The following is a 24,933-nucleotide window of genomic DNA, read 5'->3' on the forward strand; positions in this document are numbered from 1 at the left end:
CTCATTCCGGTGTCATTGTACAAGTATCTCGTCGCCCATCCTTTCCTCTTCATCTTTCTCGCCCAGAGTCGCTTGTGAATAGTTATTCCACCAAGCTCATAAAACCCACAAGAAGTACCGAAAGCTTGCTCCGATAATAACGAACGCATTGCAAAGAGCTTTCCCTTCCAACTACGCCCCCCCTCCCCCCAGTCACGAACCAACACGCCACCGTTTTGGCTGGCCTTTATCCAGCTCATTCATGAGCAGCTTCTCCCTTTTGTCTCTCTCAATGCGTCGCGCAGTTGAATAACCCGTGCTGGCCTCTCCTGAGGCCATCGGAGCAGCGAGCGCGTACGCAGTTACCAGACAGACGAAAATAACTTGAGCAAAAGCTCAGCAAACGAACACGGAAAGAAACACATTCGCATAAGAGGCAGAGCCGCCCCAAGACAAGCCAGGCCGAGGAGCACAGAGGCGTCAACCCAGGAGGCAGGCAGTCTTGACGAGCTGCGAGCAGCTTGCAGCCAAGCTTGCCGCGTTACAGCTGCTCGAAATCAAGCTACGGCTTCGTCAAAAGAGCAAGTTTACCATGTCTCGGGCCCCGATATCCTCCCATCCGCCAGCAGCCAGCCCTGCGAGAACTGCGTCGGCCGCAGACATAAGCCCCGGCTCAGACGTGTCCCCCACGACCGTAGTCCCTGGCAAGGCCGTCGGCGATGCTGTCACCACGACACCAAAGTCAAACGTCGGTTACTTCACATCGGCAGTCACAACAGCAGCCCAAACGTCTACACCTGGTACGTCTATCGCTAGTACCAGCGTAGAGGGCCGACGCAGCGATGGTCTCACGGACGCGTCCGGGGAAACGGCATCAAGCAGCCCCGTGACTGTCGCAACATCCAGCCCAGCCCTGACGACGGGCACGCCGGTGCCAGATCGACGTCCTAGCTCGATCCTCGATCTCGCGAGTGAAGGCAGTGGGACGGCGTCCCGGAAGCCGTCAACGGCATCTGTGACCTTCCTTCCAACACGACACCCTTCCTTGCCACAAGGCCAGCCCAAGCCAGGACGCATTCTGTCGCCTGCTCCCAAACGGTATGTTCGACCTCCACTACCCGAGCGCGCTTTACCTTTACAAACAAAACGTCATTTCAGAATCCCCCACGCTGCTTTACAGTTATTCAATCCATCCCACGTGCGGCATAACAGCCAGTTTTGGCGAGAAAACTCTTCTCAGAGCACTGCACATCCATCTTGTTGAATGGTCTAGTTACGACTTTCGTTCCTAAACTACGCGTCCCCATATCTTTCTTCCCCAGCACAGACAAGGTTGCACGCGACTGGTGGAGAGCGGTAGGCCGTCTGCCGTCAAGGCTGGGGATGCGCCAGCCTTTTTCTAATTTCGCTAGCTCCTCGTCGCTTTGCGGTCGCTTGCTTTGCCGGCTTTCGCTGTCCTGTCCCTGCCTTACTCACTTACCTCACGAGTCCTCTCCTCACTACCCCACTGCACTAGGCCGCTGGGCCGCCCTCTGAATTTTGGCCCGCATAGACTGCCACTCTGTACATGGCACCAGTTGGAATACGCATGTGATGTTCACTCTCGGGACCACAGACCGCAATCAGAGCGCAAATCGTTAGGCCAAAGAGGATTTGCTAGACCTTTCCAAACAGAGCACAGGTGCGGTTACCTCACGGGCCTTATTTTGGCGCGCCCAGTAGTCTCTCCTCCAAAACCCACAAGAGAAAATGACACAACCAACGCCCCTACTCCAGCACAGCCACGGCACTTACAGCCTTTGTGTGGGCTCCAACACCTCATCATCTTTCCCCTCTTCATACATTCTTTGCTCCTCTCCCGCGAACACGACAGATATTTGCTCCACCTCACCCCTCTATAAAGTTGCGATCGATCAAACAACGTGACACTCACATTTACCTCACTGCCAATTTATACGATTGATTGGAGGCATCGTCGTTATGACGACACTAACAGAAACCTCTTCTGCCACCAGGTTCCGGAAGCACGTCGGCTTTGACAACATCCCGATCGGAGAAGCGACAAAGTCAAACACACTCGGCTACACACTGAGCATCAGCCATTATGGCTACCAACCCCGGCGCCGATCACGAACCATGATGGTCGGCATTGACCAGAACATATACTCCGACTTTGCGCTGCAATGGCTGTTGGACGAGTACGCAGACGATGGCGATGAGATAATCTGCGTCCATGTTGTAGACAAAGATGCGCGGACCGTCGAGGAAAAGAACTACAAGGCACGTGCCGACAAAATGGTGGAAAGAATCAAGAGCAAGATCCCCGAAAGCTGCGCAATCAGCATAAAACTCGAGTACGCAGTGGGAAAACTGCATGCGACTTTCCAAAAGCTGGTATGTATCGACGTGCTCATGTCTCTTTTTTTGTCCTCTGTGCGACACTGACGCGCGGTGTTTCCCGGTACAGATTCAAGTCTACGAACCTTCTATGCTTGTCGTTGGAACACGCGGTCGCTCTCTGGGAGGCTTCCAGGGCCTCGTGAACAAGAACTCGTTCTCCAAGTACTGCCTGCAATACTCGCCAGTACCGACTGTTGTCGTCCGTGACTATGAGAAGCGCAAGAAGAAGAAGGACAAGAGATCCAATGACCCGGCCCGTCATAGCTATGCCAACATGCTTGCAACGTCCAACGGCGTGCACGAGGCCAACAGCGAGAACAGCAGCGTGTACAACATGGAGGCGAAGATCTCTGCCGACGAGGAGGCGCATAAGGTCGCCGCCGCCATTGGTCTTCCGGCGGCTTTCGATCCCACTCTCAAGCCAATAGACATAGACCAGTATCTTGGACGCCGGTCGCGCAACACATCGCCAGCCAGGCCAGAGGTAGAGAGCACCACGAGCGACAAGTCTACGATTCCGGGCAGCGTCGAAACTCCTGCAGCATCGGTCGATAGCGAAGACGACGACAGCGCCGACGACGACGACGAAGCCGAGTTTGAAGTGACCTCTGGCCAGCAGGCACTTCAAGAAGCCGCAGCCAAAGAATCCGAGAAGGAGCAGCGCAAGAAGCTGCATGAGATGGAGATGGGCGAGGCTCATGCATTAAAGCATGTCATAGAAAGCGATGAGGAGGATTAACAGCACTGCGAACTCGGCGGCCATGGCGAGTTCTGCTTCTTGTCAGATACACAAACGAATTTATGGCCAAGAAACATGGTTTAGGACGGGTAATGGGCAGACATGGGAGTATGGCGCTCAGTGGCGAGTCTCCTGCTTTCACTGCTGGCGAGCGGAGATGGTCTTTTTTTTCTTTTCTTTTTCTTTCTTTTTTTAATGATTCACGTTAAATTCTGCATCGTGACCTACTTGACGAAATAGGGCGAACGAGATCATTTCAAACGAATATCAAAGAAACATAGGTCGTACAATAGAAGGAGTATATCACTGTGTCTTTGTTTTATTTTGTTATTTTGTTAGCCATGGCCTACCGACCCATGTCTGCAGGAAGATGCCCCACAGCTTTGTCTCGAATCCCTGCTAGAGATCACTTGCAGTCACTGCCGCCCAACAACCAATATCGAGGTGTGGTGACGCACATAAGAAATGTTGCCGATTCAGATGCGCAACTGATCCTATTTTGAGACACAGATTCGCCCTGCACCAGCAAGAAGCCCAACCTGATGTACCAGCGGCGACGCTGGCAATTCGGTGACAGTGCGCTTCAGAGTATTGCGAACCGCAGAAGAAGATCCGCTGTAACAGTGAGTCAACGGATAAGGCTGCTGTAAGTACAGTGGATTCGGCAGGCGGAAAAAGAATACATCCGGCGGGGAAGCTACCGTGGACGAGCTCTTACAGTGACTTACGTCGCTGTATTAGGAAACCTCGCCCCTCTATTTACGGTGCGTCATGGCTACTGCTTTAAAAAAAAAGTTTGTCCCAGTTGGGCAGGCGGACAAAGAGCGAGAATGACGGCAATATGATTTATTCTGAGTAGTTCATCGCTACTGACATCGACGGCAGAGAACAACATTTGACCGCTGGACAGCATATCTCAGTGCAACGGCAAACCGGCCGCGATCTAACTAGCTGCAAAGGCTTCATGAGAAGCAGTCACTCCTTTCATATTGTTCTTATTTTAATGTCGGCCGTTGCTGTTCCTGCTTTACGAAGCTGACCCATCGCTTTGCTGAGAAATCGCTTTGAACACAGTGGCATTGCGACTCGTCGTCTTGACATCTCACGACCGGCTGAGACGAACGTTTTACAATTTCACTTGAAGATACCCGCTTCGAAATACCATAATGCCTGTCGTCGGCCCAGAAAAGCTGGCTGCTCTGCAGCAGCATGGCGACAACGTTCGCAACATTTGCGTTTTGGCGCATGTCGACCATGGCAAAACCTCATTGACAGACGCTCTCATTGCTACAAATGGCATCATATCCGCGAAGATGGCCGGCAAGATCCGGTATCTTGACTCTCGGCCCGACGAACAGCTTCGTGGCATCACAATGGAGTCCTCTGCAATCTCGCTCCTGTTCGCCATGATGCGGCGAGCCAATCCCGAAGCAGCCCCCGAAGCCAAGGAATACCTCGTCAACCTGATCGACTCTCCCGGCCACATCGACTTTAGCAGCGAAGTTTCGACCGCCTCGCGCCTGTGCGATGGTGCCGTTGTTCTTGTCGATGCCGTCGAGGGCGTTTGCAGCCAAACTGTCACCGTTCTGCGTCAAACCTGGACGGAGAAGTTGAAGCCACTTCTCGTCATCAACAAGATGGACCGGCTCGTTACCGAGCTGCAAATGACACCCGCGGATGCCTATGTGCACATAAGTAAACTGCTCGAGCAAGTAAATGCTGTCCTTGGCAGCTTCTTCCAGGGCGAGCGCATGGAGGAGGACCTCAACTGGCGGGAACGTGTCGACGAACGTGTCGCTGCTGCGAAGGAGGCACAGGGCGGCGGCGGCGGTGACGAATCACAGACCGACGAATACCAGGAGCGGGACGACGAGGACATTTACTTTGCGCCTGAGAAGAACAATGTTATTTTCAGCAGTGCCATCGATGGCTGGGCGTTTACTGTTCGCCAGTTTGCAGTCTTGTACGAGCGCAAGCTCGGCATCAAGGCACAACTCCTTGAAAAGGTACTCTGGGGCAGCTTCTACCTGGACCCCAAGACCAAAAAGGTGCTCGGCGCACGACACCTCAAGGGCCGCTCGCTCAAGCCGATGTTCGTGCAGCTTGTCCTTGAACCAATTTGGGCCGTGTACAATGCGACCTTGGGCGGCAACAATGACCGTGGCGATCCCGAGGCCCTGGAGAAGATCACGAAATCGCTTAGCATCGCGATTCCGGCGCACATCAAGCGGTCGCGGGATCCTCGCCAGCTGATGATGACCGTCTTCTCTTCATGGCTGCCACTATCGACGGCTCTACTCGTTTCCGTCATCGAGTCTTTGCCTTCCCCGAGGGCGGCACAGGAGGAACGCATGGGTGAGCTTCTCGACCGCTCGCCCGATCCTGACCACATCGACTCTTCGGTCCGGTCGGCCATGGTCTCGTTCAACCAGTCCAAGGAACAACCAGTGGTCGTCTACGTCAGCAAGATGGTTTCGATACCTGAAAGCGAGTTGCCCGAAAATAAGCGGAAGAATACAAACTCCATGAGTGCCGAGGAGGCGCGCGAGTTGGCAAGACAGAAGCGGGCAGAGATTGCCCGCGCACAGCAGGCCGAGGCTGCCGCCGCTGGCCACTCCAACGACGGTGACTACCTCGCATTGTCTCTCGATGCTGTAACAATCCAAGACAGCCAGGACGATGCCGAGAAGGCCAATATTGATCCCGAACACCTGATCGGCTTTGCACGCATCTACTCTGGCACGCTCTCTGTCGGCGACGAAATCTACGTCATTCCGCCCAAGTTCTCGCCCGCCCATCCTCACCACCCGCCTGAGCCCAAGAAGATCACAGTGGAAGCGCTCTATATGATCATGGGCCGCAACCTCGAAAGTCTCGACCAAGTACCGGCCGGTGTCGTCTTTGGTATTCGTGGCCTTGAGGGCACCGTCCTCAAGTCTGCAACTCTTTGTAGTCAAGTCGAAGGCGCATGCAACCTGGCGGGCATCGCCAGTACAATCGGCCGTCCCATCGTGCGCGTCGCACTCGAGCCGGAGAACCCGGCTGATCTCGACAAGATGATTGCCGGTCTGAAGCTGCTCGTCCAAAGCGATCCCTGCGCCGAGTACGAGCAGTTCTCCACAGGGGAGCACGTCCTGCTTACGGCAGGCGAACTTCATCTCGAGCGCTGCCTGACAGATCTGCGGGAGCGTTTTGCCCGCTGCGAGATCCAGGCCGGCGCACCGATTGTGCCGTACCGAGAGACGATTGTCCGTGCCGAGGAGATGCGTCCGCCCTCCAACAAAGAGCTGGGCCGCGGTGTTGTGCAGAGCTTTACGAGCTCCAAGCAAGTGTCGATCACCGTGCGAGTCCGCCCTCTTCCGACTGAGGTCACCGACTTTTTGATCAAGAACTCAGGCAGCATCCGGAATATTTCGTCTGAAACGAAGGCTTCCAATGGCACAGGGGACAAGACTGGAGAGCGGGCAGACGACGTTGTTGCTGAAAATAGCTCTAATAAAAATGGAGCCTCAACCTCTGGCGATGAAGCGGCGGCAGGAGCTGAGACTGATGAAGTGTCGGGCGTGTCCCAGGTTCTCTCCCCAGAAGAATTCAAGGAGCAGCTGCAGACTCATTTTGATAGCAGCAAGGGTGGCTCAGCATGGAAGGGCGTCACCGACAACATTGTTTCATTTGCACCTCGCCGTGTTGGCCCCAACATTCTTGTCGATAGTACCCAGTCACAGTGCCTTCAAAGGTTGTTTGCTGACCACGACGTTGATGCCGGCGCAGCTGCCAGCGCCGATGACCGGGTCGACCCAAGCCACTTTGCCGACAAGATCGTCTATGCTTTCCAGCTGGCCACCCAACAGGGGCCCCTGTGCCACGAACCTGTCCAAGGCATTGCCGTAGTCGTCGAAGATGTCAAGGTGTCGCCGGCCGGAAGCAGTGTTGAGGACGGTGCAAACAACACCCTGCTGGTGCGGGACAACCTTGGCCGACTGACTGGCGAGGTCATTAAGACGGTCCAGCAGTCCATCCACAAGGGATTCCTAGACTGGTCACCCCGTCTTATGCTCGCCATGTACTCGTGTGAGATTCAAGCAAGCAGTAAGTTCCAGACCCCTTCACTTACTTTACTGTCGTTTGTATTAAGAGTAGTAATACTAACTGCTAAACAGCCGAGGTTTTGGGACGTGTCTACGACGTGCTGACGCGCCGCCGTGGCCGTATTCTATCCGAGACCATGAAAGAAGGCACACCCTTCTTCACCATTCTGTCGCTTTTGCCCGTAGCCGAGTCGTTTGGCTTCTCCGACGATATGCGCAAGCGGACAAGTGGCGCTGCCCAGCCGCAGCTTATCTTCACAGGTTTTGGGGTGTTGGATGAGGATCCTCTTTGGGTGCCGTTCACGGAGGACGATCTGGAGGATCTGGGTGAATTTGGCGACCGAGAGAACGTGGCCAAGCGGTACATGGACGGTGTCCGGCGCCGCAAGGGCCTGCTCGTGGAGGGCCGCAATGTTGCTCGGAGCGCCGAGAAGCAGAAGACACTTAAACGCTAAAGGCACGGGCAGCAAAGGTTGGATAACATACATAGGATGGCGTTTGCGTTCTAGATAAAATACATCACTGGGTTAGGATTTCAGGATAAAGTTGGCAAAAAGACGACACTATATTATATTTGGAAACTTCTCAAATGTCGTATTTTTGTATCGAGCCGTGCACTCGGCGTAGAAGAAACGATAAAAAGGAATGTGTGACACAATCAGCTAAGTACAAAGCCATGGAAGGAAACATACAGTGATACTAAACAAATCCTCTTTAGGTCTCATGTCTTCACTTGTAACACGAGGAAGAAATCAACTACAACAGGATGCAAAACCGAAATAAAGGAACGAAAGAAAGAAATCAAGTCCCAATGTCATACTTGTTGCTCATACGATGCAGTGAGATAAAAAAGAAAATAGTTTTAACAGAGAAGAGAGCCAAAAAAATGTAACAAAATGAACAGAAAAATCCCATTTCTTTTTTCCCATAAAAATATAAAACGCGAAATAAATCAAGGTACCGCTTTCTTTTTACAAAAAAAGTGTCTGGTTTCGTCAACCTTCTTCCAACACCATTTTTCTTCGTCCGTCATCCCAGTGACTCTGGACAAAGACATCAGCAGGTCGAAGCTGCAAGCACATATGCACGCTTGCCTCTCTGCAGGTATCACGAAAGACATCAACGTCCTTCTTTCCCAAGGCCCATTTCTCCTAACCCCGGACCCGAAACATGCACGTATACGCATCTCGCATATGCACAACCACTTAGGAGTGCAGATACAGATGCCTCTCTCCCAAACAACAAAAACAGTCCGACACGCTTTTTTCTCGCTACCACCTTGCTCTTGTACTGGTCCACTCCATACATCCACGTCGATCTCACTCCCCAACAAGAGCAAAATGCACACCAAAGGTTTCCCTGTATCGGTGTGACTTGACCATGGAGCCCAACACCAATCACCTATCCAATGCGAAATACCTTCGCTGCTTTACCACAGACGGCCGTAGCTCTAAAATACCGTTGCACAGGAAAAGAAGCTAAACCATGGGTGGGCAGGCAAGCGAACGAAGGAGAGAAAGAAACTAACTGAAATCAAAATCGCTTGGGCAAAGAATCGGGTTGGGTCTATGGAACCACTGGCCATATGCTAGAGCAGAAAAATCTGGGATTCGGAGGAGAGACGAGAAAAGAGCTTCTTTTTTGTGGAGCACGAGGACTGCTCTGCCTGTCATGGCTTGCTGTTCCTCCTGTCGCGGCGGGGATGGGTGGGTTCAACCGCTCATTGGGCGCGCGGCTTCTGGCTGCGGCGACCCTTGTTCGGAACGGTCTCCCAGCCCTCCTCATCCGGGCCTGTGGGTGTGGCCGGGGCGGCACCCTCCTCCTGGGGGAGCTTGGGCGTCGACGGCTGCGACTGCTGGCCACCGTTGGCGGCACGCGGGGGGCGAGGGCCGTCATTGTTGCGGGGACCTCTGGGTGCACCACTGCCACGGCGCTGGCCATCGGCGCCACCACGGGGTTCACGCGGTGGGCGGGGACCGCGCTGCTCGCCAGACGGCTGTCTCCAGTTGCCGCTGTCGTTGGCGCGCGACTTGGCATTTTGGAGCTGGTCACCGCGGGGCTCGCGGGGCTCGCGAGGCTCGCGGGGCTCTCTTGAGCGGGGCCCTCTCTGATTCGGCACGGCCGAGCCGTTCTGTGGGCTGCCAGTCTTGGCAGCAGCTGCGTCACTTTTGGCGGACTCTTCAGTCTTCTCCTCCGAAGCATCAGCAGCGGCGGCGGCTTCGGTAGCGGGCGCTTCAGTAGCGGCGGCAGCAGCAGAGGCCTCCTCTTTGGGAGCCTCCTCCTTGGGAGCCTCCTTCTCCGCCTTCTCAGCGGCAGCCTTTGCGGCAGCGGCCTCCTGTGCAGCGGCCTCCTTGGCCTTCTTGGCCTCCTCTTTAGCTTTCTCATCGGCCTCCTTCTTCTCCTTAATCGCGATCTGGCGCTTCTCCTCGACCTCCCGCTCGCGGGCGGCTGTGTCAATTGGGCGCGCAGCGCCGAAGGGGCTGGCCTTGGCGTCGCCGGCGGGAGTCGAAGCGGCATCTGGGGCCTCGGAAACAGTGCGCTTGGCCAGGTTCAGCTTTGGCCGGGACGCAAGGACGGCAGTAGCAGGTGCAGGAGAAGACGGGGCCTCGCTGCCGCTACGAGAGGGCGCAGGCGACTTCACCGGCGCATCTGGGCGCATGTTGTTGCGCCACTGCATATCACGCTCCGCAGCAGTGGGAACGCGTTCCGGACGCTCAGTGAACTCGCGGTGGGGACGGGATCCATCAGCAGGACCGGCCGGGCCAGCGCCACCCTCAGGGCGGCCCTCGCCCCAAGTGGCAGGAGACGGCTTCCGGGGGCCACGGAAAGACTCGGACCGGCCACCTTCGCGGGCGAGGTCGACAGGGCGCTCCTGCTGGGGCAGAGGAGATAGAGGGCCCTTGCGCTCCCAAGTCAGGTCACGCGGCTTCTCGTCGGTCGGCGCGTCCCGTGGGGGGCGGCGCTCGGAAAAGTCAGGGGCCGGGCGGCGGTCGTTGTTGCGCGCCGACGGCAGGTCCGGCAGAGGGCCCTTGCGGGTCCACTCGCTCAGGTCGCGAGAAGAGCCCTCACCACCACGCTGGTCACGCTCCTTGGCTGCAAGCAGGTTAGCAATTATGTAGGCGATCTATACGTATAGACAGGCCATTTTCGGTTAGATTACGTACGAGGATCTGCAATCTTGACCTTAATGTTCCGGCCACGGAAAGACGATCCATCGAGCTCGAGAGCGCGTTTCAAGCCATCGACATTGGAAAACTCGGCGTAACCAAAACCCTTGGGGCGGCGGGTCTCACGGTCCTCGATAAGGCGAATGCTAGTGACGTCGCAGCCGTCGAGGAGGTCGCGGATATCGGGCTCCGTAATCTCGTAGTCGAGGTTGCCGAGGTGGGCAAGGTAAGGCGGCTTGTCCGGGATGCGCTGAGGAACGGGATCGCGGTACGAGAAGCCTAGCAGGAGAGACAAGAGGTTAGCAATCAGAGACAACCTTCGTGTACTGGTAGTTGTCGGAACATACCACGGTCATCCAAGCGGGGGCCGCTGTTGTTGTAGAAGCTGCTGCCGCCGCCACCGCCGCGGCGCTCCATAGGAGGAAGAGCTTGGGTGCCTGCATGTGGTTGTTAGTAAGTGTATGTCTATACAGATTTGTCGATATGGTTCCGTGACACCGCCGTCGGCCGATGATCGGACAGCATGACGTCGCCAAACTCTGTTTCAAGACCGGGGTGGCCACATACCGTAAGATTCTTCAACCTCATCCGCCCATGATCCACCACCGAAGGCTAGACAAGAAGTTAGTATATGCCACGAATGCACAGCACCGGACCGGTCACTCTGAGTCCGCTTCGGGGTGTCGGAAATAGCTCACAGTCATTGGACATGAACTCTCCATAGGAGAGCTTCTGCACTTCCTTCTTCTTGGGAGCTAATGGAGTGTTAGCATATACAGTTGAAAACATAGTTCCCTAACCAATAGAGCAGGTCATTGTCCAGGCCGGGGACACAGGCGCCGACGGAGCCGACACGGCGCCGGCACAATCTGACGATGAAAACAAGGCCGAGCAAGCAATGTGCATGCCAACAAGCAAATCCGTTAAGGGGGGACGTAAACGTACCCATGATGAAAGACAGGTATGAAACGTTGACTACGCGCAACGAGCACTTGGCAACGGCACGTAGACAACGGGGGTTGACGCGGGGGCGGGCGTCGGTCGGCGAGTATCGGAGAAATTTCCCAAAGAATCGCGACGGGCAAGCGACGACGCTGAGGAAAAAAGGGGTCCGGTCGGAGGGTCGTTGAGACCGGCAAACAAACAAGCACTCTGCACGCAATCGAAAGCGACGATTGGTACAGTTGGTAACGCGACGTCTAGAGGTCGATTCGGAGAAACGGGAGTCTCGGTTGTGGTGTGTACGTGGATGGCGATGTCGTTTGGAATTTTTAAAAAGGCCGGCTTGGAAGGGAAAAAAATTGGGATGTGAGGATTGGCTGTGTGGGCTGGGCTATTTTTTTGCGTGGGCGGCGCGATTTCATGGTGGAGCCATTCCCGATTAGGATTAACCCCGCCAATTATCCTCTTATTTTGCAATTTTTTTTAAAAGGTCTGCGAGCAGCTGTTTCTCAGTACATTAAAGGAAAGGCCAATGGACACGGCTCATTGCCCTTTCTCATTGGCCTTGTCTCTATGGCACAGTGCGATAGGCTTCGACTACTGTGCAAAAGTGTGCAAACGTGAATGCTGCTGCTATGACCTTGCTAAGTGGAAATGCACTGAACTCGTAAGTCTCAACTATCATCTGTAAGTCTTCGTAATATACACGTTTAAGATCTTCAACTTTGTCCCTGCCTGGTGTCGCAGGTTTTGAAAGTAGGTTTGTTTGCTGGCAACGAGAATGGCAGCCTTGCTCAATGCGCACCGTAGCAAATTGTAAGCCTATTTTCGAGAATAACAGCGGGTGCATTCACCACCTCGCACTGTACGGAATTAGCGTGCGAATATACCCTTCACTCATTGATCTGCACAAAGCAGGAAGTATGACACCTTCTTATTGAAGACGAGGCTGCAGCAACCACAAGTACGACGTACGGTGAGCGACAAGAAAAGGCATAGTCAACAGAGTGAGTGTGAAATTCGCCTTCTCATGGATGCACTATACTTGACTCCCTTTTACTAATCTCGCAACCCTAGCCGCACACATTGGACTTTGGCTATTTCCTATTGATGAACATTTGATTCCGCGATCCGCAGCTGGAGTCTGTGGCCACCTGCACCGGATAACCTGGCTGCCCATACACCCCTTACAAACTCTGCAGAGGCCACTACTATCGACGTATACCATGTCACGGCCCGAGTCCACGCCGCCGCCCCGGCGCCCACCAGCGGCAAAGGCACAAATATCGCCAGAGGTGGCTGACATTCTCGTTCCAAGTCTGCAAGTGGGATTGGGTGCAGGTTTGTGGAACCGATGCTCATAACATATGTATTTGGAAGGCGTCGTTACTAACGGAAATGAAACCGAAGGAACGATAGGGCTATTTGTTGGTGCAGCCTCTGGCATTGTGCGCTCGACCACGCCGGTGCTGTTCTCTCTTGTGACGGGAGCACAATGGTTTGCTCTTGGCAGCAGTTACTACGGTGAGACAAGCGTTACGTCTTGGTCCCATATCATAACGGATAACTAATTCTGCTTGTCAGGATCAAGAAGTGCCATCATCTCGGCATGGGGCGGCGAAAGTACACTGACGCCGTGGGACAACGTAAAGGCCAGCACGCTTGCTGGAGCCTCGGCCGGCTTCGTTGGCGGCTCGTTGCGTATGTTTTTATGCCCTTCGATTTTGCAAACAACTTCACATGGTACATGCCCATGCTGACAACTCTAGGTGGCCCACGAAATATTCTTCCCGCCGTCGCCATTTTCTCCATCTTTGGCGCCAGTGGTCAGGCAGTCTTGAACGCCATGTCGACGGGGGCGACCCCGGACGCGAAGTCTAAATCAGACTGGCTCGCGTCCAAGTGGAGCCCAGTGACGCCGATGACCGATACCGAATATGCTACATTCATCCAGGACAAGATCCTCAAGCTCGATGTCGAGGTGTCGATGATTGATGACCAGCTGGCCGCATTAAGGGCGCGAAAAGCGCAGAGAGAAGCCGAAAACCCACAACGTGAAGATTCATAGCAATGGGACGCGCCCTATAAGATATGATTTATTGCATAGACAGCGAATACGGAAATTCAAGAAACAACTCAATGCCCATCCAAGTACCTCATCGCACTCCCAAGTTCCTGGAAAGGTGAGGTTTTCTCGAGAACATGACAGCGGTGCGATTTTGCGCTCAAAGAATAGTGAGAGCGCATTTAAAAAAACGATTAGGCCACCGCTCCACAACCGTCATAAAAAGCCCCGTCTCTGCTGTATTTCCAGGTTCGGGTTCGCGCCTGTAAATGACTGTATGGGAATGTTAAACATGTTGCACTTTGGCTTCAGATGGAAAAGTACGGACTTTCGTCACTGGGATATGCGTGATAACATCATGTTATTATTTATTACAGAGGCAGATCAAAGAAATTGACGTTTAATGTTGGGCCAGTTAAACCAGCTCTATCACTCTGCTAATTAGCGAGCTCTGGTAGAGCTCGACGTTGATTGGCTGGATGACGGCTGTTGGGGTTTGTGTCATCGCGTGCGCGGGGCGCCCCAAATGCCAGCCGTTGCCAAATTGTCGCTAAAGCCCAACATTTCACTGGTTTCGATGGAAAACAAGCACCTGACTAAGCCTTTGAAGCTACCCCGGAGCGGCGGACGCCAAAAGTGATGTGCAACGGGGCTCGCTTAAAGTCGTAATTTGGGGTTGTCGCACTATTGGGAATAACAATATTTGGGAAAGAACAGCCGGCCACTGTACATCGACACCTGCCTCTCTTGTCACACAAGACTTCTTGCTTCACTTGTCGAGCCACGGTCGAGCTGCCAATTCCACACAACGCCTCGACACACCCATATCTTTCTCCCCAACCTGCTGCCCGGACCTGCGCGCGACGTCGGCACCGCCTCGCGCCTCTCGTGCCTCTCTCCGCGACAACAGAACATTTTGTCGCTGTCTTTGTCTTCAGACCTTCCTCCCGGCCCCAACCGACCTCGACAGGCCACGGACCTGACTCGACACTACGTCTGTGCCTTACCATTGACGAGCTGGGACGCCAGGGCACGCTTTTGCGGACACACTCTCTTGATCCTGAGCTGCCCCTATCTCCGTTGATCGATATGGCGCCCGTTGCGCCTGGCACAGACCGCGTGTAGAGACTGCAATGATATGACCCGGGTGGGTTCACAGCTGCACCCTTCTCTCTGACCGCTTTGTTTATTCTCCTTCTCGTGGCCGTCACTGACTCTCTGCGCTGTCGCTAGACGTCGCATACGATCCCAGCAGTCGCCGCGCCGTTATGGCGCTTTTCAGCCCCACCTTCATTCTCGGCGTCGTCGTCCTCCTCTACGTCCTCTCCTTTGTCCTATTCGCCATCATTCGCATTGTCACGGGCCTGTCTATCCAGCGCATTGGCTATTTCTCCCTTCGCCGCCTTGCTTACGTGCCTCGCGACGGGCTCAAGATCGAAGTCCGCGGCCTGGGCCTCAACATTCACCGTCCGACTTTCGCACAGCCAACGTGGTTGAGCATTGTCGTCAGCGAGCTCGTTGTCACCGCCGATACCAACGAGTTAGAAGGCTTGCACCATGCCGACGAGAAGGCTGCCTACAATGACACGACCAGCGAAACGCCAGGTGGCGACCCCACAGTGGGCAAGGAGGCCTGCAGCGAGCGGAGCGGAGATGATGACATAGACGAAAAAGCACCTGCATCTGCCGCATCACCACCCCCCAGCGAAAGCTCCGACAGCGAACGCCGCAAGGCTGCCGGTGCAGAAGAGCGCAGCAAAACCTGGCGCCAGCTTATGAAACTCAAAGAGCGCATCAAGCGTCTGCATCGCAATATCAAGTGGCTGCGGCTGGTGGATGTGGTTGCCACCAACTCGGCCGTCAACGTCGTCGGAGTCGGCAACGTTCAGTTTGGCAGCTTTACGATTGCGGTTGACACACGCCGCAAGATGGTTGACCGCGATCGCCGTCTGTTCCAAGACCAAGACGCCCCTCATGAGACGAGCCAGGCCGAGTGGATTATGACACTCCGCAGCGTTCTCTTTACCCCCGAAAATAGAGACTCCATGGAGATAGTGGACAATGTCACGCTCAACATCCACGGGTTCCTGTATGAAGCACTCGATGGTTTGCGTGACGCCGCAATCGCATTGAAGCTTGGTCGTGTCCACGTCCCGTACGACGACCTCCTCTACTGTGCGGAGCTGTACCGGCAGACCAAGAAGACGGTCTCGCCTCTTGCGCTGGCCCCTACTCATATCACAGAGCCTCTGAGTCCCATGTCGCCTATCCTCGAGGATACCCCGTTTTTGACGAATAGTCAGCCGGCGACATCCGACCCACAGCCGAATGATGCTGCAAAGGCGGCCACAACCGATCAAGCCAGTAGCACTGAACCCACTGACGAAGATGAGCTCATGCAAACCGTAGCTGACTCGAAGGAGTTCGTGAGCTCTATTCTCCGAGGCATCAAAGAGGTCCAGTTCGCCGTCAGCTTCCTTGGCATTGCCAAGAAGGTGCAAACTGCCAAAGCAACGAGAGCCCCTGTTCTCCTCATGAATCTGTCCATGAAAGAGGTCGGCATCGATTTGCACCGTCTTGATCCCAAGTCGCCTGCCCACCGGATGTACTTTTCTTCCAAGGATATTGCGCATGAGGCACTCGCTGCCGCCCTGTCAATATCCCTTAGTGCAGACGACGGCCAGGGCAAGCCTCAGCGTCTGATGTATGTCCCAATGGCTACGACGACGGTTAAGACAACCTTGCCGTCCAAATCCGTGGAGATCACCAGGGGCATTAGTGCTGAAGAGAGAAATGCCAACATCCTCTTTGCCAACTTTGTTGTCACATCACCGTCCGTGGATCTTGATCCACGCCACCTTCCACTAATTCTTGCCATCCTGAACCGCCCAAAACCGCCACGGGCCCATGCATCGTCGCTGCCGAAAACACGCCGCCACATCCTCATCTCTCGTCTCCTCCCCAAATCAAATATCAAATTTTCAATGCACGAGCCCGTTGTCCGTATTACCCTCCCGCCAGTCAGCTCCTCTGCACATCCGGACGATTTCGATCTGATTATCTCGTCCATCTCGTCCATATCACTCGACATAGAGTCCTTCCATTCTCCTGTTGAGGAGCTTCATTACTCGCTTGCCTCGGCTCTGCGGCTGCAGACGCACAACCTCTTCTACCAAACCTCAGCTGGCGATCGGTTTGATCTCCTCCAGACCGAATCATTCGACCTCAAGATTCAGTTGAATGCCTCCCCTGATGTGCATGTCGTTGCGAGTGGAAATCTTCAGACATTTTCGGTCAAACTGGTCCGTCCCGAAATTATTGATGGCATTCGCCAGATTGTGAGGCAACTCCGCCCAAGCGTCATCCCAGAAAAGAGGTCCATTCAACGCTCTGAACCAAGAGAGCATGTCAACTTCATACGCAACATGCCGGCGTGGCTCATGCACTTCCACATGCAAGCCTACGATTTTAGCGTGGAGGTTGCGGGCGTCGACAAGCGTGTTTCTAGCGACTCCAGAGGCATTGCGGTGCAACTTGATACCTGGACAATGGAGTATCGAGCACAGCGCCTCGACGGTAATCAACGACGGCCAGCAAGGCGGAGAACCGTGAGCCGTTCGGTTCTCCTTCCAGACACTGACTTCTTGACTCAAATTCCAACGACCCCAAGAAAGAAGCATTACCACAACGGTGATGGCCGCCGCATTGCCATTCACGGTAGGGGTTTGGAGGCTTTTATCGTCGAGTCATGCGAGAAGTGGGAGATGGATCCCTTTGTCAATGTGCCAAGGTTTGAAGTTGCGTTCTCAACTCTGAGCGACAACCAGGGCCCTGTTTTCCATGTCCAATCTCATGTCCGTACGCTGCTTTTGCACTACTCCCTTGAGAGGCACTACTCAGTCGGTATGGCTGTTATGGTCCTGAAGCAGGCGTTTGCGCATCCAAGCCTGGACGCTCCCACCAAAAAGCACGGTATCGCTGAAGTTCCTTCACCTGAGATAAAACAGGTCGGGACATCAGGAACTGCTCTACACTTAGCGCCGCCGTCACCCATGGCAGCAAACGATCCAGCAGATGCTTCGGGTAGACCACAACGAGAGCTGATTGCCGTGGATGTTAAGGTCACCCTTGTGCAGATCAAAGCCGACCTCCCGTCCGATCCGTCTGTTATGCTTCAGATTCACGGCCTAGAGACTGGCCGCCATCGCTGGTCACCGCCCTTCGTTTACTGGAAGCTGATTCGACTGCATGCTGAAGCACCTCGCATGCCACGAGTCTGGGCACGGCTTCTGAGCATCAAAAACGGCCGTTTGGAGTGCAAAGAGACCCGGAAGAAACTTCCTACTCGTGGTTACAAGATTGTGCGAGCCTTTGATATTAGTACGGACGTCATCCGTATCGGCATTCCACACGAGCTTGTTCTGTACAAGATTGTTGACAATATTGTCAACACTTTCAAATCCGTTATACAGCTGCACCATCGTTTCAAGACGGGCACGGACGAATACATACTGGGGAAAGCACCAGAAGGGCCCAAAAATATCCCTCGGGTGGCCATCCGGAGCCGTACATTTGCATTTGAGCTGGAAGATGGTGCATTCGAATGGAAACTAGGTATGATCTACCGCGCCGGGCGCGTTGAGCAGATGCAACGACTTGCAAGAGAAGAAGCATTCCGTGTCAAGGTGAAGAAGATTCAAGAGGAAGAAGCCCGTCGGGAATCTAGCAAGTTCCGGGCACGATCAGCGGCACCCCGTGGCCGAAATATCAATCTCGCCTCTTCCGGTGCCAACGCAAGGAGTCAGAGCGACGATCGACAGCCGACTGCACGCGGACCGGCAAGTTCCCACGGCTTCGGCAGAACCCCTCGGTACGATCCCGAGGGCAGCTCGTTGGGTATGACTGGTAGCGCTCACGTCACCATTGCCGATGCAAGGCACAAGCTGAACTTGCACAATGCGCGCGGCTGGAAACAGCGCATCGACCGAGCATACCTCATGGCGCACAATGGCATGAAGGAGATCCGCAACTTACTTTGGGGAGACCACGCGACAAACGAGGAGATGAACGAATTCGAGAACATTCTCGGCGTGCCAAACCGACCCGCCCTCATGACGACTGTCATCGACGACTTGCACTTTATCATCGACAAGCCTAGCTTCCCAATGAAAGAGTTGCCCGATTTCCTCTACAAGGTCGGAAAGGGCATGCCAAAGGATATGCTGTACGCGCTTCTTATCCCCGTCAACCTCCAAATCAACATGGGCGAGGCCAGAGTAACGCTACGCGACTATCCCCTTCCGTTGCTGCATGTTCCCGGCATCGCGTCGAATCAACCGTCAAAGTTGCACGCGTTGTCGCTTTCCTCCGATTTCGTCATTGCTGAAGAATTCCAAGGGCCGGAGTCCGTCCGGCACGTCAAAGTCGACATCTTACCACCCAAGGACCCGGAGCCAGGTGCATCGAAAGCAGGCAACTTTGCCATCGATGTGCTGCGTACCACGAGCCAAGTCAAGACATACTCCGATATGACAATCGACATAAACACCTCTCTGCCGACAAAGATTACGTGGGGCCCGTCATACCAGCCTGCCATTCAAGATATGATGATGGGATTCGAATCTTTCACGAAACCTCAGCTAGATCCCTCCGAGAGCGTAGGCTTCTGGGACAAGATCCGCCTGAGCTTCCACTCGCGCGTTCGCGTTGCTTGGAAGCAAGATGGCGACGTCCATTTTGCCCTTAAAGGCACACGAGACCCGTATCAGGTGACAGGAAACGGCGCTGGGTTCCTTATGTGCTGGCGTAACGACGTGCGTTGGAACATCCATGCAGACGACGACCCGAAACAATTCATGACTGTTAATAGCGGAGAGTACATCCTAGCTGTTCCCGACTACAGCCACCACGCACGTGAGGTGAATCGACAGAGCACAGACGACGATAGCGTTACCAGTGATGATTCTCTCCGCTCTGGTGCAGCGTTCAAGAAGGTGGTCATGAAGCTATCTGGTAAGGTTCAGTGGCTAGCTGGCCTTGTCTTTGAGCGCGCCATTGACGATGGCATGAGAAACTTCAATTTCGCACCACACTACAGCATCTTCCTCAAGGCGCCACAGCACGCCCGCTCCCAAGGTGGCCTGCCTTACGACGCATTCCGGGGCTTCCGCAGTCAACATATTCATATGTCCATTGCTGTTCGTGCGCCGGTCGACCGAGAGTGGTCTGTATCCAATTCAGAGCCGTCGCGCAGCTACAACACGGTCCACCTGTCACCCCGTTTCTTCACACATTTCTTTTCTTGGTGGTCCCTGTTTAGCGGGCCAATGTCGCTCCCAATCCGACAAGGCAAGCTCTGGCCGGGCTGTGAAAAGACCAGCAAGAAATTTGGACGGCACCTGGCCACGATCAAGTACAACCTTCTGCTTGCGCCCTTGTTCCTCAGCCACATATACAAACACAAGGATACAGACGACCCTACAGAGAATGCCGTTACTGCAACTGGCATCAAAGTTCGCTTTGACAGCTTTATGCTTGATATGCACCAGAGAAGAGAAGAGTTCAACACCCGCGACAAGGGCCGCAAAATGAAAAGCCGGACGACGGGCATGAAGATTCACGCGTGCCAGCTCGATCTTGCCTCTGCCGATATCCGGGCTGTTTCGGCCAGCATTCGAGGAACAACGGCGGAATCAATTCAAAATTCGCTGTCGCACTACATACACAATGAAGAGGAAAACGCGGACATCTCACGCTTCACAATCCCTGACGACGATTTCAGCTGGATCGATATGGATGACTTTGTAGAGCTGGATTGGATTCTACCCACGGAACCAAATCCTGACACAAAGATCTTCCCACTCGCGTTCGCACCGAGAATTACTTACTTTCGACAGACCGATATTGGTGGCGTAATTTCTGGCGACCCGGACCGTACGAGTCCTTTTGGCCACGAATCCACCCATTTCTGCATCATGACGCCGGACGATGATCCTCGGACAGTTCAAATGCACCTCGTCCGGGCGCGCCTGCGACAGCTGGAGGATCAAATCGAAAACCACGTGCGTGACATCAATGAAGCAGTGAAGAGGATCAACAATGAGAACAATGCCTCCATTGCAAATGAAATTGAAACGCTGTCTCGGCAAGCCAATGTTCTCCAAGAAAAGAAGTCGTTCCTCGAAAACTCCCTGCGACTCCTGGCAGAGGAGACGGCGGCCGCCTCCACGGCAAGGGCTGCCGCAGCGGCATCGGCAAAGGCCGCCACCGAGGCTCGAGAAGCTAAGCGGAGAGAGCGTGAGAAATCTGGAAGCGTGGGCCCTTCACCATCCAACGAAAACGGCCCCAGTGATGCGTCTGCTGCAGCGAATGCAGCGGCTTCTGCTGATGGCGACAAAGTAGGCGCGGACTCTGGTGCTGAGTTTGCCAGCGAATTCACAAACCGCTTCGTCGTCCACAACATTAAGCTCAAGTGGAACAATATGCTTCGAAACATCATCCTCCGGTACATCCACCAGGTCAGCCAGCGACGAGGCTTTGTTTACTACCTGTCCCGGCCAGCAGTGAAGTTCATCATCGACATTGTCGAAGAGCAAGTGAAGCTTAAAGCTGGCGCAACGCCTAACACTGGCGACTCTTCGTCTGTCGCCACCGGTGCTACTGGCACTAGCCCCGGCGCGCAGCAATCAGCGGATGGAGCCTACAACGGGGACCAGACGTCTGGTAAAGATATCGAGGATAGGATCCGCAAGATCTTACAAGACGGCCGGAAGTTTGTGAGCACAGAGGAGTTCGCCAACGACTGCGGCGGTAAAAACGAGGGCACCGTTTATTGCACCCCTATGGAGGAGCTGTCCGGCGGCATTGCTACTGAGTTCACCCCTCAGAACAACTACCATGTCCATCTAATTGCTCCGCAGATCCAACTGCAGAGCGACAAGAATAAGAAACACGTGGTACTTGTGACGGCCAAGGGCATGGAGCTCAAGGTTGTTGAGGTAATGGATAAGGCTAGACTCTCTGACAACGTCAGCGGCCTAGTTCAGCGGCGTTTCCTTGTCGGCATGGACAGTACACAGTTCTTCGTCACCCACCGCAAGTGGTTTTCCACACGCATTCTGTCCGCGTACTCGGGCAGCAGCTATGGTGCACCCAGTGGGTCTAGTTGGCCTCCGTGGGTGCCCATGGAAGCCATCTTTGATTTCCAGACCGATCCGTTCGGGTTTAAGCGTGTGGTGCAGAAAACATCAGCCATGCTGCGTTACGACAAGTACAATACGCTACGTCTGAAGTACAATGAGGGCGTCAGCACTGGCGAAGGTACCGGAGCAACCACGTCTGACAACCTAGAAAACCGCATGGACAACCTGTGGGTTGAGTTTCCCCAAGCGCGCGCGCTCTGCAACTCGTCCCAGTACTACGCCATCTACGTGATCGTGCTTGATCTCCTCATGTACAACGAGCCAGCGGAGAAGACCCGAAGTGAACGCCTCGAGAAGATCATGCTGGCATCTGACTTCAGTGACTTGCGTGGCGCCCCCGAAATGGTCATCCGGCTCCAGGAACGTGTGCGCCAGTTGGAAGACATCAAGACCCACTTCCAAATCCATTCTAAGACTCTTGACAAGCGAGGTTGGGAAGAGCAACTGTTGCTGGAGCGTGACCTTGCGGCGTGCGAGGACGAGCTCTTTTTTATCATGAAAGCGATCACGACCTCGCAAGGCCGCAACGATGCGTCTCAGAGTAACGCACTCTTGAAGTGGAGCATTTCGGCCCGCGAGATTGTCTGGCACCTAATCCGCGATAACAACGAGCCGCTGGTCGAGCTCCAGCTAAAGGACGTTGAGTACGACAGAACGGACATTGCAGACGGATCACACATCAACCTGATCCAGGTGGGCAAGATCCTTGGCCTCAACCTGCTCCCAGATGCCATCTATCCCGAAATGATCGCCCCCTACCTGGACGAGCGCGGCCCGATGGAGACGGGCTCCGAGCCGATGGTGCGTGTCTACTGGTACATGCTAGAGGCCATTGCTGGCATTACGGTAATGGATCACTTTGAAGTGACGCTGTTCCCAATGAAGATCCAGCTCGAGCATGAAGTTGGTAAGAAGATATTCGAGTACATCTTCCCCGGTAGCGACGGCGACAAGCAGGCGGGCGGTAGCGATTTCCCCACTACAAACGATTCATTTGCGAAGCAGTCAGATGACGATACCGAGGAGGACGACTACACATACAACGTTCATACTGGAGGTCGCAACCGGCTGGGTTCGGCCGTGTCGGAGTCGGCAGGTTTCAATACTCGACCAGGCTCTCTCGAGCTTCGCCTGCGGCCGACCTTGACGTCCAACCAGAACCACCGGTCGATGTCAGACAAGCAAAGGGCTCTGAGTGTCCATTCTACCGATGCACATTCTTTCCGTTTCTTCCGGCAGTCCAATGCCAGCTCGTCGAAGAGTTTGTTGAAGAAGCCGTCACACGAATCGCTTCAGGGCAATGGCCCACTCCGAATCGGTGTTGGGCGGTCGTCCACTGGGTTCTCATCCATCACAGGCGGTAGCGAATCCTCCAAAAAAGGCAGCCGGTTTACTCTGCGCAGTACCAAGTCGGACGACAAGCAAAACAACAACCCCTCTGATGACCTGACCAAGATGATTACCCGTGCAAGCAACTACAAGACATTTGCGTACATTCGTCTACCATCCGTCGTCCTCTGCCTGAGCTACAAGGGAAAGGGAGAACACAACATTGAGGACGTGCACGACTTTGTCTTCCGGTTGCCAACGATTGAATACCGCAACAAGACATGGTCAAACCTGGACCTGGCGCTGGCACTCAAGAGCCGAGTTATCAAGGCGCTGATTTCGCACACAGGCGCCATCATTGGCAACAAGCTCAGCAAGCACCGTCCTAATACTGCACAGCAGTCCAAACTGCGCGAGAAGATCACAAGCTCGGCCTTGTTGTCGACACCTGCGCTGAGCGAGTCACGGGATAACAGCGACGACTCATCGTCCATCTTTGGTACCTCCGCAGTCGACTTCTCACGCTCACCGCCACGGTCTCTTCGCGGATCGCAGACATCCATCCCCATTCCACGCTCTGCAAGTCGAAGCTCGAGCATTGCATCGTCCAACCGATCGTACATCGGTAACGCCAGTGGTGGTGTTGGTGGTGGTGGTGGAGGTGGTACTAACAACACCGGTGGCCTCGCGTCAATCAACACCCAAGCCACGCCAATACCCAAATTCTTGATGATGACACCACCAACACCGCAGCACGAGTTCTCGTCTGGTCAATCTTCGCTTCCTCCCAGCCGGGGCAGCAACATTGACTACCTACGGCCCGACAGCCGCAGCAGCAGCAAGATGTTTGGCGGTGGCAGCGAATCGGGCGAGCGCAAGAAATCTGCCTTTGGGGGTGTCCGCAACAAGCTGAGCGCTCTCGCATCCAGGGTCAAGGACCGCGACAATAGCAGCATCGGCAGCGGTGGAAGCAGCAACCACCTGTCGAGCCAAAACCTAGGCTACACACAAAGATCTGGCGTGCACAGCAGTCACAGTGGAATAGAAGAAGGCGATCTCACACCAATACGCCGGCGCGAGACCAGAATGGCCGGTGCTGACATCAACGACGATGATGCAGACGATGCCGATACGGACGTGCCCAAGCAGTTGCACCGCGGCCTACGGACAAAGACGTCATGAGCAACAGCGCCTTTAACGCTTGTGACTTGTCGCATACTTAGGTGTCGATAAGGTTCGAATCAACAAAAGAAAAACAAGGGCTAATATATGCCCAAAAAAGAAATATAAGTATAGAACGGTGTGGAGTAGGAGTCCGGGTTGCGGGATTTGCAAACTACTCTATGGGCACATTCCGGCATTTCACAGGGACCCAGGCTTTTCCCATCACGATTTTCTACTGTCCTTTGCCCTGGTGTCTTATGTGTCCCTTTGTTTGTGTTATTGTCTTTGTTTCTATTTCTGCGTTTGGTCATGTTGGCCATCTATAATGTCCATCATTTTCGTCTCCCCGCCATCTTCTTCTCCTGGGGCTGGTGTAATTTGTTGTATACATGTGGTCTCAGGGAGGTGTACAAAGGGTGTGGTGGTTTTGTTGTTTCTGTTTCTGTTTTTGTAACTTGCTCATTCCTGTTTTGATATTATATACAGCTCACATATCATCCATCAATATATGTACAAGTTGCCTTTCTTTTCTTATCCACTGTTCGTTTGACAGTAAATACAGTCCAACGTCTTTTCCGCATAGCCCGCCTCGTTTTTTTTTTTTTTGTAAACACGCAAGTAGAACAGGGTGCATGCTAGGTCAGGAAAATTCATGGGCCAAGGACAGCGGCGACGAAAAAGGACTCATCTGTGCATAATAAGCTTGGACCTCATTCACAGTTTCTTTTTCTTCCTTTAATTGGAAAATGTAAACGGCGACATGTGTAATGAAGAGCCTTTGGGGACCCATTAATTTGTACGTGTGGGTTCCAGAAGTAGGAGGTAGATGAAAATTCAAGATCAAAAATTAAATTCAAAA

At 54.1% G+C, this 24,933-nt stretch overlaps 6 protein-coding genes across 6 annotated transcripts; 5 read left to right on the plus strand and 1 right to left on the minus strand.

Moving 5' to 3' along the window:
- Positions 1-571: 571 nt before the first annotated feature.
- Positions 572-1,271, plus strand: SPSK_07958 (uncharacterized protein; the record flags this gene model as incomplete). Its single annotated transcript, XM_016734610.1, has 2 exons — positions 572-1,077; positions 1,160-1,271. The coding sequence occupies 2 exons, from the start codon at positions 572-574 to the stop codon at positions 1,269-1,271; spliced, it is 618 nt and encodes a 205-aa protein (XP_016591046.1).
- A 688-nt stretch (positions 1,272-1,959) lies between these two features.
- On the plus strand, positions 1,960-3,118 carry SPSK_07664 (universal stress protein family domain protein; the record flags this gene model as incomplete). Its single annotated transcript, XM_016734322.1, has 2 exons — positions 1,960-2,373; positions 2,447-3,118. The coding sequence occupies 2 exons, from the start codon at positions 1,960-1,962 to the stop codon at positions 3,116-3,118; spliced, it is 1,086 nt and encodes a 361-aa protein (XP_016591047.1).
- Positions 3,119-4,284: 1,166 nt separating this feature from the next.
- Positions 4,285-7,661, plus strand: SPSK_06933 (ribosome assembly protein 1; the record flags this gene model as incomplete). Its single annotated transcript, XM_016733603.1, has 2 exons — positions 4,285-7,207; positions 7,279-7,661. The coding sequence occupies 2 exons, from the start codon at positions 4,285-4,287 to the stop codon at positions 7,659-7,661; spliced, it is 3,306 nt and encodes a 1,101-aa protein (XP_016591048.1).
- A 1,265-nt stretch (positions 7,662-8,926) lies between these two features.
- On the minus strand, positions 8,927-11,322 carry SPSK_07093 (translation initiation factor 4B; the record flags this gene model as incomplete). The annotated part of the gene is made up of 6 exons (XM_016733761.1): positions 8,927-10,299; positions 10,371-10,652; positions 10,721-10,810; positions 10,941-10,985; positions 11,072-11,128; positions 11,319-11,322. The coding sequence occupies 6 exons, from the start codon at positions 11,320-11,322 to the stop codon at positions 8,927-8,929; spliced, it is 1,851 nt and encodes a 616-aa protein (XP_016591049.1).
- Positions 11,323-12,541: 1,219 nt separating this feature from the next.
- Positions 12,542-13,383, plus strand: SPSK_07869 (uncharacterized protein; the record flags this gene model as incomplete). Its single annotated transcript, XM_016734522.1, has 4 exons — positions 12,542-12,656; positions 12,753-12,839; positions 12,900-13,016; positions 13,085-13,383. 4 exons carry the CDS (start codon positions 12,542-12,544, stop codon positions 13,381-13,383), a joined length of 618 nt encoding a protein of 205 aa, XP_016591050.1.
- Positions 13,384-14,648: 1,265 nt separating this feature from the next.
- Positions 14,649-24,092, plus strand: SPSK_06842 (uncharacterized protein; the record flags this gene model as incomplete). Its single annotated transcript, XM_016733516.1, has 1 exon — positions 14,649-24,092. The coding sequence occupies one exon, from the start codon at positions 14,649-14,651 to the stop codon at positions 24,090-24,092; it is 9,444 nt and encodes a 3,147-aa protein (XP_016591051.1).
- Positions 24,093-24,933: the final 841 nt, after the last annotated feature.

This window comes from Sporothrix schenckii (assembly GCF_000961545.1).
Source record: "Sporothrix schenckii 1099-18 chromosome Unknown Cont41, whole genome shotgun sequence".
NCBI classification, from domain to species: Eukaryota; Fungi; Ascomycota; class Sordariomycetes; order Ophiostomatales; family Ophiostomataceae; genus Sporothrix; species Sporothrix schenckii.